The sequence below is a fragment of the Bison bison genome, unplaced genomic scaffold, assembly GCF_000754665.1.
Source record: "Bison bison bison isolate TAMUID 2011002044 unplaced genomic scaffold, Bison_UMD1.0 scf7180017859304, whole genome shotgun sequence".
Taxonomy (NCBI): domain Eukaryota; kingdom Metazoa; phylum Chordata; class Mammalia; order Artiodactyla; family Bovidae; genus Bison; species Bison bison.
The window spans coordinates 326960-342259 of record NW_011489876.1 but is presented as its reverse complement, the minus strand read 5'-3'; the positions used below and the strand labels follow the sequence as shown (position 1 = coordinate 342259).

The following is a 15300-nucleotide window of genomic DNA, read 5'->3' as shown; positions in this document are numbered from 1 at the left end:
GGATGGGGAATACTTACATGTCAGAGACTGAGTACTAGCTAATTATGCAAAGAATGTGCTCTTTGACAATCAAATGATGATTTCTGAGCATCTTTTGTTCCCATTGGTTGCTTTCTGATAACTTGCTCTCCCCGCTCCCCCTGAGCCTGGTAGATGTTCAAGCAGTGCCGATTGCTGTGTTTGGTCATAGTCCAGAACTTTATGTACCTACCAGTGATAAAGCTGCCCTAAGGGATAAAATGGGGCAATGGAAACTGACAAGCTAAGGAGGTAATAACTGGGACTTGCCAACAGGGAGTGATGAAGATTGAAACTTTGTGAGTGTGTGGGTTCTGTGGAGGGCACAGGAGGAAAGATCCTAGGGAATGGATGAAGAGAGAGAGAAGCAGCCCTAGACAAAAGGTGCACCTGAGAGAGAGAGAGGTCAGAGGTCAAGGGGATAGACTTCCTGCATAGTTGTGTATGTGTGTGTGCGCGCGCGCGCGAGTGCGCTTAGCTGCTCAGTCATGTCCGACTCTGCGTCCCCATGGTAGCCAGTCAGACTTCTCTGTCCATGGGATTCTCCAGGCAAGAATACTAGAGTGGGTAACCATTCCCTTCTCCAGGCAATCTTCCAGATCCAGGGATTAATCTGGGTCTCCTGCTTTGCAGGTGGATTCTTTACCATCTGAGCCACCAGAGAAACCCTCCTGTATAGTTAGGGGGAACATAATCAGGGGAGACTTCCTGGAGGAAGGGGACTCCCAGGTGCAGGTTTGAGTCCTAGCTTTGCCACTTACAAACTTGTGACCTTGAGCTTGATAATTCATAAGCATCTTTCTCATGTGTCAAGTGAGAATAATAAGACTGATCTGCTGGAGTTATCCTAAGGACTAAATGAAGTCATGCCTCTAGCATGGTTCCCCTAGCATCTCATTTCTTTGCTCAGTGACTCGTTCAGAACAATGAACCACATAGGCAAAACACCTATCAAATCTCTCCCCTATAAGGTGACCTTCAGTGGATCTGTGGAGATCCATCAGTACCACCAATACTTTTCCTCCAGACTCAATGCTCCTAGCCCATGACATCCTGATCATGCTGCTCTGAACCCCTTTCCTAAGAAAGAACTTGGAGGTGAATGCTGGTGTTCAGCATTGGGGGCACTCTTAGCCACCCCCCTCAGTCCATATCATTCATGAGCATTTACATTTTTATTTTTAATATCCCAATTATTGTGTTGCCTTATAATGAGCTTGTGGTTATCTGGAACTCTTAGGCATTTACTTTTACAAATTAATTTTTGCCACCAAGTAAACTCTTTTGTTGCCAGAGTTTATCCTTATTTGTCGAGATCTACCTCATCACAATGTCAGCCTGACGGCATATTTTGAAACCTCATCCTTCTGTCCAGAGAAATGTCAGCCAATATGTTTTCTAGTAGCCAAAGGCAATGGTTGTGCACGTGTGTGTGTGTACACTCAGTTGTGTCCAAGTCTTTGGGACCCCATGGACTATAGTCCACAGGCTCCTCGGTCCATGGGATTCTCCAGACAAGAACACTGGCATGGGTTGCCATTTCCTCCTCCAGGGGACCTTTCCAACCCAGGGATCAAACTCATGTCTCCTGTGTCTCCTGCATTGGCAGGTGGATTCTTTACCATTCAGCCACCTAGGAAGGCAATGCTTCTTCATCGTCTTTGCCACTTTCATCAGGACGTGTGCTCTAGACAATTCCCCAGTGTGTTGCCCCGAGTTCTGGACTGATGTGTGCTTCCCAGGGCCAAACAGAGTGGGATACTTACTTTCTTTTTTAATGATATATTCTTTTTTTTTTTGCCATGCCCCTTGTGGCATGCAAAACTTCCCTGACCAGCAATAGAACTTGTGCCCCCAGCATCGGGAGCGAGGAGTCTTAACCACTGGAATATCTGGGAAGTCCGAAACTTTCTTGATATAAAGGTTCCTTTCTGTATGTCCAGCCTAAGATGGTGACAATCTGCTCTACGGGGCATTTGTTGTTCAGTAGCATTCTGAGATCCCTTTCATGTAAAAAATCTTCCATTCATAGAAGCTGCTGCCTGGAAGATTGTGGGCAGTTTTGAATTTTTATTAAGAATCCAGTGATGGCCCCAGGGATTTCCCTGTCGCACACAGTAACCATTGCTTATTGTTTCCAAAAAGGGAATGAGGGAGTTTGGCAGTGTCTGAGCACAGCCCTAAGTGGCTGAAGGGGGCTGTCATCCCCGTGGCCAGGCATCTCTCCCGAAGCAGTGGACCTTCAGAAGGTGACGGATGAGCAGAGCTTAAGATCAAGCCCCAGGGACAAACACACAGCACACTTGAAAATGCCCCAGCAAGCATTGCTCAACAAAGAGTGTTTTGGAATCTGCAGGGAACGCGTGCACTCCACGAGGGCTTTCAGGGCAGGCATTTGTGGTTACAGCGTACCGTTCGCTGATGGTTTGCTTTTTGGCCTCTTCCCAGCCTTAAATAAATAAAGATGATTTATCATGTGAGACATGGGAGTTTCCCTTTATAAATCGAAAGTATAGAGTAATGGGAATATCATGGAAGGCTTGTTATCTGGGAAAGGAATAAATTCCCATCTAACATCATGGCAGTTGGGTGTCTCCTTACACTTTGACCTCTAAGAGGGTTTGAAGTAGGGAGTGGAAGGCACGCCCTTTTTATTTCCTCTACAGCCTCTTCTTCCTTCCATCAAAAGCAGGGAGCCATACGTATCTGGTAGTGATTCAACTAAATCTCTTGGAGTGGGATGACCCTCCTCATAACTCCACTGGAGAGTCCCTGTAATCCCATGGGGTGTGTGTATGTGTGTATACACAGACACATATGTGTCTGGACCAGAGCCAAAAGCACTTTCTGCCATAATGGAAATTTTCTACAATCTGTGATGTCTGATACCGTAGTCACCAAACATGTGGCTATTGAGCACTTGAGATGTGGCCAGTGTGGTGGAGAAACTGAGTTTTTATTGCATTTCATCATAATGAAGTTTAAGTAGCCACGTGTGGCTATAGCATAGGTCTATACCCCAGAGCTGTAGGTTCAAGTCCACCTACTCACTCTCTGTCTCACTTATTTATTCAGCAGAAGTTCTCCTAGCATCTTCTACCTGCCACGTGCTAAGCTGAAGGCCGATAGTCTTAGAGAGGTCATAAGCCACAGCCCCACACTACAGAGAACTTACTGTCTCATGGGGACAGAGAGCAGGTGAAAAGACAATTCAGGTGCAGTGTGGAAAGTACGGGAACAGAGGTGTCTACAAAGTAGCATTCAGGAAGGCATGGGAAGTTCTGTGTCTGAAGGACGTTTGGAAAATGTTTGCAAAAGAAATAATGTTGAACAATGTGTTCAGATAATTGTTTCTAAAGTCCTGGACTTGGCACTTGTTTTCAGAAGGAATTTAGAAGTTCCATCTCTAGCCCAGCCTCAATTTTACCCCCTAACATGGTTTTTCAGCAACTCCTGGCAACAACACCCTTGGAAACACATTTCTCTGTTTTGGTATCTCAACAAATCTGTTAATCAACCAATGAATACTACTAGGAAATGTGGTTTCGACATAGATCAACAGTCCCACAAGTTCATGACAGTCATCTGGTCCAAAGACTTTTCAATCAGAGAAGCAATGCTCAGAAAGGAGAGCAATTTAGGTGAGAGCGAAGATGAGGTACTGCTGGGGGGCTGGTGGAAAAGGTGGGGCTTCAAAACAGGATATTCCTTCTTGAAGACAACTTTTTGTCTATCATTCTTAATTTAGAAATTAATCCAAAGCATGAGAACCTATAAAAAACAAACATTTTGTTTCAGATTTCTTTCTTTTATTTTTTAAACTTTTTATATTATATTGGGTTATAGCTAATTAACAATTTTGTGATAGTTTCAGGTGGAAACTATCCACCTGAAAGGAACTATCCATAGCAAAGGATAGTTAACAAAAAGGATAGTTTTGCTACCCATAGCAAAGGAACTCAGCCATACATATACCTGTATCCATTCTCCCCCAAACTCCCCTCCCATCCAGGCTGTCACATAACACTGAGCAGAGTTCCCTGTGCTGTACAGTAGGGCCCTGTTGGTTATCCTTTTAAATATAGCAGTGTGTACATCCCAGACTTCCTAACTGTCCCATCCCCCAGGCAACTATAAGTTCATTCTCTAACTCTCTCTTTCTGAAAAAGCAAACATTTTTGGCTATCAGGGTTAAAGAACATTTAGTACAAAAATGAAACTTAGAATCATATTTGTGTACTGCCCAATGCTCTGATTCCTAAGAAAGGCTAATGTTTTCATCAAAACTGAATGTGAACTTAACCTAATGTCTATATCAGTTAAAGTGGAAGAAATCTTTTCTATCAATTCCCTGGCTTCCAGCTGGTGCCACTCCTCCTTTCCACCACCATCAGTGAAGGATCTCATGGAAAGTCAACTGCCTTTGTACTTCTGAGTAAGCTTCGATCACACACTCATCAGAACTCTGATTTTTTGTTACAATGTCTGACAGATGAAGGATGATTGCTTGAAGCAATACAAAGACTAGACAATGTAATTGCACATGAAAAATAAAGGGAGTGCAATATTAGAAAGAGAGACAAGGATGTCATCATTTTAAGGAGACATAATAACATACAGTACTAGATGCCAGGTAACTGTAGCTAAAGGAGTATTCTCGAACACATTCTTAAAAAGGAAATTGTCCTTTTGAATTTAATAAAATTATTTCATTACAAGGAAATAAAACAATTGAAATATTATGATCTTTTTTTTTAATTATGAAATACTTCAGTTCAGTTCAGTCGCTCAGTCATGGCTGACTCTTTGAGACCCCATGGACTCCAGCACTCCAGTCTTCCCTGTCCATCACCAGCTTTCACGGAGCTTGCTCAAACTCATGTCCATCAAATCAGTGATGCCATCAAACTGTCTCATCCTCTGTCATCCCCTTCTTCTCCTACCTTCAATCTTTCCCAGCATCAGAGTCTTTTCCAATGAGTCAGATATTCCCATCAGGGGGCCAAAGTATTGGAGTTTCAGCTTCAGCATCAGTCCTTCCAATGAACACTCGGGACTGATCTCCTTTAGGATGGACTGGTTGGATCTCCTTGCAGTCCAAGGGACTCTCAAGAGTCTTCTCCAACACCACAGTTCGAAAGCATCAATTCTTTGGTGCTCAGTTTTCTTTATAGTCCAATGCTCACATCCATACATGACCACTGGAAAAACCATAGCCTTGACTAGATGGACCTTTGTTGGCAAAGTGATGTCTCTGCTTTTGTGTAAAAAGAAGCAGGCGTCTTTTAATTTCATGGCTGCAGTCACCATCTGCAGTGATTTTGGAGCCCCAAAAATAAAATCTGTCACTGTTCCCATTGTTTCCCCATCTATTTGCCATGAAGTGATGGGAGCAGATGCCATGATCTTAGTTTTCTGAATGTTGAGTTTCAAGCCAACTTTTTTACTCTCCTCTTTCACTTTCATCAAGAGACTCTTAGTTCTTCTTCGCTTTCTGCCATAAGGGTGGTGTCATCTGCATATCTGAGGTTATTGCTATTTCTCCCAGCAATCTTGATTCCAGCTTGTGCTTCACCCAGCCCAGCATTTCGCATGATGTATTCTGCATATAAGTTAAATAAGCAGGGTGACAACATACAGCCTCGATGTACTCCTTTCCCGATCTGGAACCAGTCTGTTGTTCCATGTCCAGTTCTAACTGTTGTTTCTTGACCTGCATACAGATTTCTCAGGAGGAAGGTAGGTGGTCTGGTATTCCCATCTCTTGAAGAATCTCCACTGTTTGTGGTGATCCATACAGTCAAAGGCTTTAGGGGTAGTCAATAAAGCAGAAGTAGATGTTTTTCTGGAACTCTCTTGCTTTTTCGATGATCCAGCAGATGTTGGCAATTTGATCTCTGGTTCCACTGCCTTTTCTAAACCCAGCTTGAACATCTGGAAGTTCATTGTTCACGTACTGTTGAAGCCTGGCTTGGAGAATTTTGAACATTACTTTGCTAGCATGTGAGATGATAGCAATCGTGCAGTAGTTTGAGCATTCTTTGGCATTGCCTTTCTTTGGAATTGGAATGAAAACTGACCTTTTTCAGCCCTGTGACCACTGCTGAGTTTTCCAAATTTACTGGCATATTGAGTGAAGCACTTTCACAGCATCATCTTTCAGGATTTGAAATACCTCTACTGGAATTCTATCACCTCCACAAGGTGATGTTTCCTAAGGCCCACTTGACTTCTAATTCCAGGATGTCTGTCTCTAGGTGAGTGATCACACCATCATGGTTATCTGGGTCATGAAGATCTTTTTTGTACAGTTCTTCTGTGTATTCTTGCCACCTCTTCTTAATATCTTCTGCTTCTGTTAGGCCCATACAATAATTGAATATATATATACACACGAAGCAAGATATATATACATGTTAGTTGGTCAGTTGTGTCCAACTCTTTATAACCCCATGGATTGTATCCTGCCTGGCTCCTCTGCCCATGGACTTCTCCAGGCAAAAATACTGGAGTGGGTTGCCATTTCCTACTCCAGGAGATCTTCCTGACCCAGGGATCAAACCCGTATCTCCTGCATTGCAGGCAGATTCTTTACTGTCTGAGCCACCAGGGAATTACAAAGTAAAATAATGTAAGTGGTAGTTCACAGTACCCAGTTTAAGAAGTACATAATATCTAAAGAGAAAACAATATACAAAATATTCTTGGAAGATATAAATAAAGATTTGAATGTACTATGTTTCATCTGGGAAGGCTAAATACTATTGAAAGATGATTTTTCTATGAGGCATTTACAGACATTATAATCAGAATAAAAAAGTCAAGAGACTATTTAATGGAGATACAGAAAATAATTTCAAACTTTATTTTAAAAGACAGATGAAATAGTTACAATAAAATGATTTAAAATTCAAAATTAAAATATGTGCAAGTTCAAATTAAATATAGATGAATGGAGCAGAGCAAAAGGTCCAGAAATATACTTGGCTAAATATAAAAATCTAATATTTAGCATTTTGGAACCAGAAAGCAATGAAAGATTATCTGATAAGTGCTGCTTGACATCTGGGGGCTTCCCAGGTGGTACTGCTGCTGTTGCTAAGTCGCTCAGTCGTGTCCGACTCTGTGCGACCCCTTAGACGGCAGCCCACCAGGCTCCCCCGTCCCTGGGATTCTCCAGGCAAGAACACTGGAGTGGGTTGCCATTTCCTTCTCCAATGCATGAAAGTGAAAAGTGAAAGTGAAGTCGCTCAGTCGTGTTGGACTCTTCTCGACCCCATGGACTGCAGCCTACCAGGCTCCTCCGTCCATGGGATTGTCCAGGCAAGAGTACTGGAGTGGGGTGCCATTGTCTTCTCCCCCAGGTGGTACTAGTGGTGAAAAATCCACCTGTCAATGCAAAAAACACAGGAGACGTGGGTTCCATCCCTAGGTGGGGAAGATCCTCTGGAGGAGGGCACAGCAACCCACTCCAGTATTCTTGCCTGGGAAGTCCCATAGACAGAGGAGTCTGGCAGGCTACAGTCCATGGGGTCGCAGAGAGTCAGACCTGACTGAAGCGACTTAGCACACACACACACACACACGCGCGTAAATGCACAGTAGGCACCTGGAAAAGTATAGGATGATAAGTACGTGGACTCAACGTGCCAAGTGTTTTAGGTGCTGAGAAACACGCAAAGTGCTTTCAGGTGCTGAGTGTAGAGTGTTGTTGTTTTTTAACACAGATGTGTCCCTTCAGGTGTTCATCATTGTGGAGGGGACACAGGCTGGACAGGCAATCTCAGTGCAATAAGACAGATGCTCTAGACAAAGTAAGCATAAGAGCTTTGGGAAACACCCAGGAGATCTCAACCCAGACTTGGGCATCTGCAAAGCTTTCTTAGATGAAGAGAAAGCTAGTCTGGGACCTAAAGGTGGTGGAATTATCTAGCAGAATGAGTCCTTTCAGCAGCAGGGTAAGACTGACTTCAGGATGCCTTTGTAACTTCAGAGGTGACTGGAGGAAACTGAGGCGATAGTTCTTTCAAGAATCTTACATGAACAGGCAGAGACATAGGGCCTGAGCTCAAGTCAGGTGTGGAGTGAAGCGAGGGAAATTCTTTATGAAGGAGAGAGTGGGACAGGCCGACATTCTAATGGGAAGCAAGCATATATGAGGAAGAACTTAAAGATACAGAAGATAGAGAGAACTTGAGTGGAGAGGGTGCGACGAGGCTCAGTCGTGTCTGACTCTTTGCGACACCATGGACTCCGGCCCGCCAGGCTCCTCTGTCCGTGGAATTTCCCAGGCAAGAATACTGGAGTGGGTTGCATTTCCTTCTCCAAGGGATCGTCCTGACCTAGGGATCGAACCTACATCCCTTATGTCTCCTGTATTGAGCAAGCAGATTTGTAAAAAATCACGCCACCTGGGAAGCCCAGGTGAGGGGGATAAATGATAAAGCAAGATCTCCACAGAGGCAGAAAGGAAGGGATCCAGGGCAGAGGTAGGAGAAATATGTAGACAAGTTGTTTTTTTTTTCTTTTTCAGGGGAGGTTGTTTAATGAGCTATGGGGACAGGGCATACACAGCTTTATACAAAAGAACCAGACTTTGATCCGTGGGAAAATACAGGAAAACAGAAGACTCAGACTTGCTGGAAGAGGGAACAGCGTTTCAGTTGGCTGTTGGAAGAGAAGGAATGTTCCCAGGGTCGAGGGAGCGCAGTGGGGCCTCAGGACTGGGGGCATGGGAGTCAGGGGTGCACCCTGGGATTTGAAGGGTGAACTGCAGGAGGCTGGGGGTGGACCCCAGGAACTGATGGGAGGAGGAGAGGGAGGACGGTTCTGGGAAATGGGTAACTGTGTGTGTGTGTTTTGTTGAGTCAAAATTCACACAGCATAAAAGTAACAATTTTATGGGCTTTCCTGGTGGCTTGCCAGTGGTAAAGAATCTGCCTGCAATGCAAAAGATGTGGGTTCAATCCCTGGGTCAGGAAGATCCCCTGGAGAAAGGAATGGCTACCCATTCCAGTATTCTTGCCTGTAGAATCCCATGGACAGAGGAGCCTGGTGAGCTGAGAGTCCATGGGGTCGCATGGACATGACTGAGCGACTAAACAACAACCATTGTAAAGTGAACAGCTTGGTGGCAGTTAGTACATCCACCCACTCTATCTGGTTCCAAAATATTTTCATCACCCCCAAAGGAAACGATATACCCGTCAAGTAGTTGCTTCTCATCCCCGCTTCCTCCCAGTCCCTGGTCACCACCAATCTGCTTTTGTCTCTGTGGATTTGCCTACCCTGGACATTTAATGTAAACCACAGGGGGTGCAGTGGTTAAGACTTCACTTTCCAATGCAGGGGGTGTGGGTATGATCCCTGGTCAGGGAACTAAGATCCCACATGCCTCTTGGCCAAAGAACCATAACATAGAACAGAAGCAATGCTGTAACAAATTCAATAAAGACTTATAAACAATGGCTCACATTCAGAGGTGGACCGTGGAAAAGTTTGGACAACAAGGCCTCATTTGTGATAGCTATGCCTCTCTGATGGGTAAACTGCATTCCTCAAGAATTTTATATAAAACCTATGGAGATAAACTGGATCCAATTATCAGTGCATGCAAGGGGGAACCTACACTCTCCTTTTCCTGTGCTGTGCTCAGTCGGTTCAGTCGTATCCGACTCTTTGCGACCCCATGGATTGTAGCCCACCAGGCTCCTCTGTCCATGGGATTCTCCAGTCAAGGATACTGGAGTGGGTTGCCATGCCCTCCTCCAGGGGATCTTCCTGACCAAGGGATTGAACCTGGAGCTCTTAAGTCACCTGCATTGACAGGTGAATTCTTTCCCACTAGCTAGTGCCACCTGGGAAGCCCACTGTTATATACTCTTAAAATGCTTTTGTGAAGTGGACCACATTTCATGATCCTGTGTGAGAGATCATATTTTGAAAATCAGAAAACAAAAGCATTATGTTGGAAAAGCCACAGTGAACGGGACTAACCATCTAAATGGACCCAACTTCTGCTTCATGCTGTTTTTACTAACTGCTGTTGGAGCCAAAAGAGGCCAGATTATAGAGCCTGACTTCACTGAGTGAATCTGTTGCTGGAAGAGAAGGAGCGAACACTGACTTTTTGAAAGTAAATTGCCCTTTAAAGCTCCAGGGGACTGTGCTGTTTAAAGGAACAATGGGGTGAGTGGAGCTCTAATGAGGGGACTCCAGCTTTGGGGTTTGGTGTAACTAGTTTGCTCTGGGCTCCTTTTCCCCTAACTGTGAAGTGAGTAAACAGACCCCTTCTGATGGGGAGATTCTTAACCAGGGCTGTTCCTCTGCATCACCTAGGGGGAGGTATAGCCCCATATACAGCCCCCTACCCCAGCCCACGGTCCCTACCCCTGTGAAGCTGGATGGAAGAGGGGAGGGCATGGCTGTATGAGCTGACAAAGCTCCCTGGTAACTCAGCCACAAGTTTCCAGTCAGAAACCACAGTGAACGCATCTTATTGAAAAGCTTCAGTTTTGACTTTTGGCAAAACCCATTGCTTTTAAAATGGGCCACTTTTGAGGAAGCCAGCACATGACTAGCATCACAGGACACGTCCCCAACCCAAAGAAAAGAAAGCAAAAGATGAGAAGCAATGCTGGGGCGATGGAGGGAGCTGGTTTTTACTCAGCGTATACCAAAGACAGGAGGGAAGGTGGAAGCGAGGAGACTGCAGGAGTCTATAACCAGCCTTTGATTAACTCGACACCAGATAACAAAGCCATGACTGAGAGGTTCTTAACTGAAAGTGGGAGAAGAGATTCAAGAAAATCTTTTTGCAATCCTCTGTAGTAGCTCAGTGGTAAAGAATCTGCCTGCCAACATAGGAGACGCAGGAGACGTGGGTTCAATCCCTGGGTTGAGAAGATCCCCTGGAGAAGGAAATGGCAACCCACTCCAGTGTTCTTGCCTGGAAAATCCTTTGGACAGAGGAGCCTGGCAGGCTATACAGTTCATGGGGTTGCAAAGAGTTGGACAGGACTGAGCACACACACAATCAGGTAATAGAGCAATAATGAACATTATTCATTTTGTAATCAGAAAAAGTATTTCTCATGAAAAAGCGTCTGGCCTTTTGAGTTATTAAAGTAGAGGGATGAGCTGACCACACGCATGGCTAGCTCTGTTCTAGCCATACCTGGTCCTCGTGTCTGAAGCTGACCAAAGGCAGTGTGGTTGATGACATTAGCATACAAGTGTTTGAGGGAATTTTACCTGTGTATCACTGGTGCTGTGGTGCCCCTGGTCATTTTTCAGCCTCGCCTCCTAGTGACCAACCCCTCTGACTGTGGGGCCAGCCACAGTGAAGTAATTTGTCATCTCTTGGTCATCCGTGCTTTGCACATGCAGTTTCCTCTGCATGGAATGAGGACTACCCCCCCTTCCTTCCTTCTTCCTTCCCTTCAGCCTCCAGGCTCCCTCCCATCCTTTCCAATCTTGGGTCAAATTCCTCCTCTGAAGACATCTCCAATTCCACTTGAAAGACCCAGAGCCTCCATCTCTGGGGATCCCTTGGCACTCTGGACCACCATGATAGCAATAGGTTGAGTGTATAATAAATGCATAGTTATGTGCCTGTCTCCCCCAATCACACTAGTCAGCATTTATGGAGTATTTCCATGGAACAGGTATTATACTAATTTTGGGCCAATGTTCTCATTGGATCATCAGAGCAACTCTGCAAAGTGGCCTTTTTTTTTTCTTTGGTAGCATGCAGAACTTCCTGAATGGGGATCCAAATTGCTCCCCCTGCAGTGGAAGTTATCTGGGAGGAAGAGCAGTGAGAGATCCTGAAGAGAGATCTTATTTCCCTGCCCAGTAATTCAACATGAGTAACCTGGATGAAAACCAAGAGCCCTAGCCACTAGACCACGAGGGCTAGGGGCTTAAAGCAAAGTGGCCCTGGCTCTTGCCCATGTTTGAAAGCAAGAATGTTTTCAGGAGGCAAACACTGTAAAAACAGGTACAAAATTTATTATTAGAGACACAGCACAATGTATGGGAGAGAGCACAGAGAAACAGGTTATTTATTTAGGGCAGAAGCAAGGCAGAAATGCACTCCTGAAGAGGAATGTGGGCATCCTGAGCGGGGAGCATGTTAAGTCAAAACTAGGCAGTGCTGAACACCTGGCCATCCTTTCTAATGGGGAGGAGCGCAGAAAGTCAGAAGTCAGAAACTAGGCAGAGGTGCATCCCAGGAGAGGAGTGCGGGGGTCCCGAGTGAGGAGGATTGCAGTAAAGAGGTGTTTACATCGCTTTTATAGGACAGTCCTTCCAGGTCTTTGTTAATATTTGGCCAGTTGTCTTGTTTCTTCACCACTCACTGACTAGTCCATGGAATCTCCCCAAGACGCATGTGGAAATTTTGCTAAGACAGATCCCACTGCAGAGGCCTATGGGTACCTGTCCACACTTATTATGGGATGGAGCCACCCCTCCCTTTCCAACCCGCATAAGGCTTCCTGTGCATGTACAGACAGGGACGTCTTCCTTGACCTCAGAGTGGGCACCTTATCTCTCTGCTTTAGCAGAGCTCCACTTTTGCCACTGGCTTTGTCCTTGGAGTGTCTGGGTGGGAACAAAAGCTCAGTTTTACTCTGCTTGACAAACACCAGGTGTCCAGCCCAGAGGCCCACTGTCTCATACTTCATAAGCACAGAGTCCTAACTACTGGAGTGCCAGGGAAGACATCCGAGGTAGTTTTTACTCTCACCCCCATTTTTAGCTCTGAAGCTCAGAGCTTGGTAACTCACCTATGTCTCAAAACAAGTAAATAAAACCCAGGTTCTTCCTACTCCTAACTTTGTGCTCTCAGCTGTCATGTAAGCAAGTTTGGGACAGAGATTGTCTCTGACATTTGTATCTTTGATGCCCGGCCTGGGGGAGGTGCTGGATGGCTCACTGTGGAAAGAATTGAATACATCAGTCATTACAGGCTTTGGCAGATCCAGCTCTCACTCTTCCTCAGTCATTCCCTGAGGTGTTGATTACCTGCAGGGGTGCCCTTCCTAGAACACCTGTGACACCAGCCTGCACAACTGACACAGGACGCTGAACAGTTTGTCAGTGTAATGGATAAATAAATGGATATATATAATCAGTATATATATATACTGTCAATATATATACTGTCAGTATAAATGGATATAAGGCAAACCAAGACGGGATGCTTAAAGCACTGCCAGCCGTGTGTGTGTGTGTGTGTGTGTGTGTGTGTGTGCACGTGCACGCACTCGGGTGCACACGTTAACATTTACCCCCCAGAGCTGAAGGTTTTAAAATAAATATGGCCCTATTCAACCTATTTGAGCTTTTCATGTTTTTAATTTGCGACCCCATGGACTATACGGTCCATGGAATTCTCCAGGCCAGAATACTGGAGTGGGTAGCCTTTCCCTTCTCCAGGGGATCTTCCCAACCCAGGGATCAAACTCAGGTCTCCCACACTGCAGGTGGATTCTTTTCCAGCTGAGCCACAAGGGAAGCCCAAGTTAGTTAGTTCCCTGACCAGGGGTCAAACCTGCGCCCACTGAGTGAAAGTGCAGAGTCTTAACCATGAGACCACCAGGGAAATACCTTCATCTTTTTTATTTTGAAGAGAATTTTTAAAAGTTCTGACCCTTAATGACAACATTGGTATAGGACAGTAGAGTGGATAAAAGTGTTGTATCAATGTTGAATTTTCTGAAGTTGGTAATTGCAGTATGAGTTTGTTAGAAAATACTCCTATTCATAGAAAACGTATGATGAAGTATTTAGTGGTGAAGGCCATGATGTACACACTGTGATGTTCATGCTAGTTCTGTGTATATCTGTATCTATCCGTATCTGCATCTATGTTTATATTGAGAGGGAGAGACAACAAAAAGCAAGTGGGATAAATGTTAACTGGGTAAATTCTGGGTAAAGAGTATAGGAGTATTCTTTGCACTATTCTTGTTTTTGCAACTTTTCTGTAAGTTTGAAACGGAAAGTTAAAAACATTGCCGCATTGTATTAATAGCTCATGGATGGACCTACAGCGTGTCATACTGAGTGAAGTAAATCAGATAGAGAAAGAGAAATATCGTGTGACATCCCTTATGTGCACAATCTGAAGAGAAATGATACAAATGAACTTACAAAACAGAAAGAGACTCACAGACTTACAGAATGAACTTATGATTGCTGGGGAGGGAAGGGATAGTTAGGGAGTCAGGGATGGACATGTGCACACTGCTGTATTTAAAATGGATAACCAACAAGGGCCTACTGTACAGCACATGGAATTCAGCTCAACGTTATGTGGCAGCCTGGATGGGAGCGGAGTTTGGGGGAGAATTGATCCATGTATATGTATGGCTGAGTCCCTTCGCTGTTAACCTGAAATGATCACAACATTGTTAATCAGCTATACCCCAATACGAAATAAAAAATTCAAAAGGGAAAAAAAAGAGTTAAACAGAAGATTAAAAAATTTGCTTCATTGTAAAGCAATTATATCCCAATTAAAAAAAAAACCTGAAGTTAAAAAAAATTACTGCATTGTTAAAGCAACTATACCCCAAATTAAAAATAACAATAATACCTGAAGTTAAAAAAAAAAAATTTGCTGACCTTGGGAAAGATCTACACTCTAGAGAAAAAGGTGTGATGAATACAATGTGTTTCTTTGAAATATAGGGAGCAGAAGCTGGTGAGGTTGAATGAGCACTCCCTTCAGACTGACTTGTCACCGCCAGTTTTCTTTCCCAATTTCTGGGCCTTGACTCTGTTTCAAGTTCAGCTGGCCGTGTTCCGCGAGAGGCCGGTGGGTTGCCTTGCAGATGTGATGCTGGGAGGACAGTGACGCCTGTGCCTCAGAGGAGCCAGCCGACACGTGCTGGGGCAGACGCCCAGATGGTGTCAGGCCTGCAGCCACAGATGCGGCCCCCTTGGAACAGTGGGGCCTGCAGTTGGAGGGCAGTGGGGACAGTGGCATCAGTGTGGCTCCAGACTCACCGGCTGTGAGTGGGGACAGTCAGGGCTCTCTGTGGCCGGCACATCTGCTGACTCCATTCACCGCAGTGACCCTGAGCCCTCCAGCTACAGACCCTCTCACTCTCACCATGTCAGCTGTCATGAGCATCCCTCCACAAACATGTTCTGAGCATCTTACTGGGTGATATTGCTTCCCTGATGCTAGGGACCGTGTGATGTGATTACATGTAGCGTTTTAAAAAATCCTTGTGCTGACTCCATGAGCATCTTACAATTAATATCCCC

General features: G+C 44.8%; 1 protein-coding gene across 1 annotated transcript in view; it reads left to right on the top strand.

The window, feature by feature from the left end:
- Window positions 1–15300, top strand: part of MEX3B (mex-3 RNA binding family member B) — a 62040-nt gene that overhangs the window by 27380 nt on the left and 19360 nt on the right. The window contains exon 2 of the mRNA XM_010830990.1: window positions 14719–14845. Coding sequence (XP_010829292.1) covers window positions 14719–14845 — 127 coding nt within the window. The remainder of the gene's footprint in view (window positions 1–14718; window positions 14846–15300) is intronic.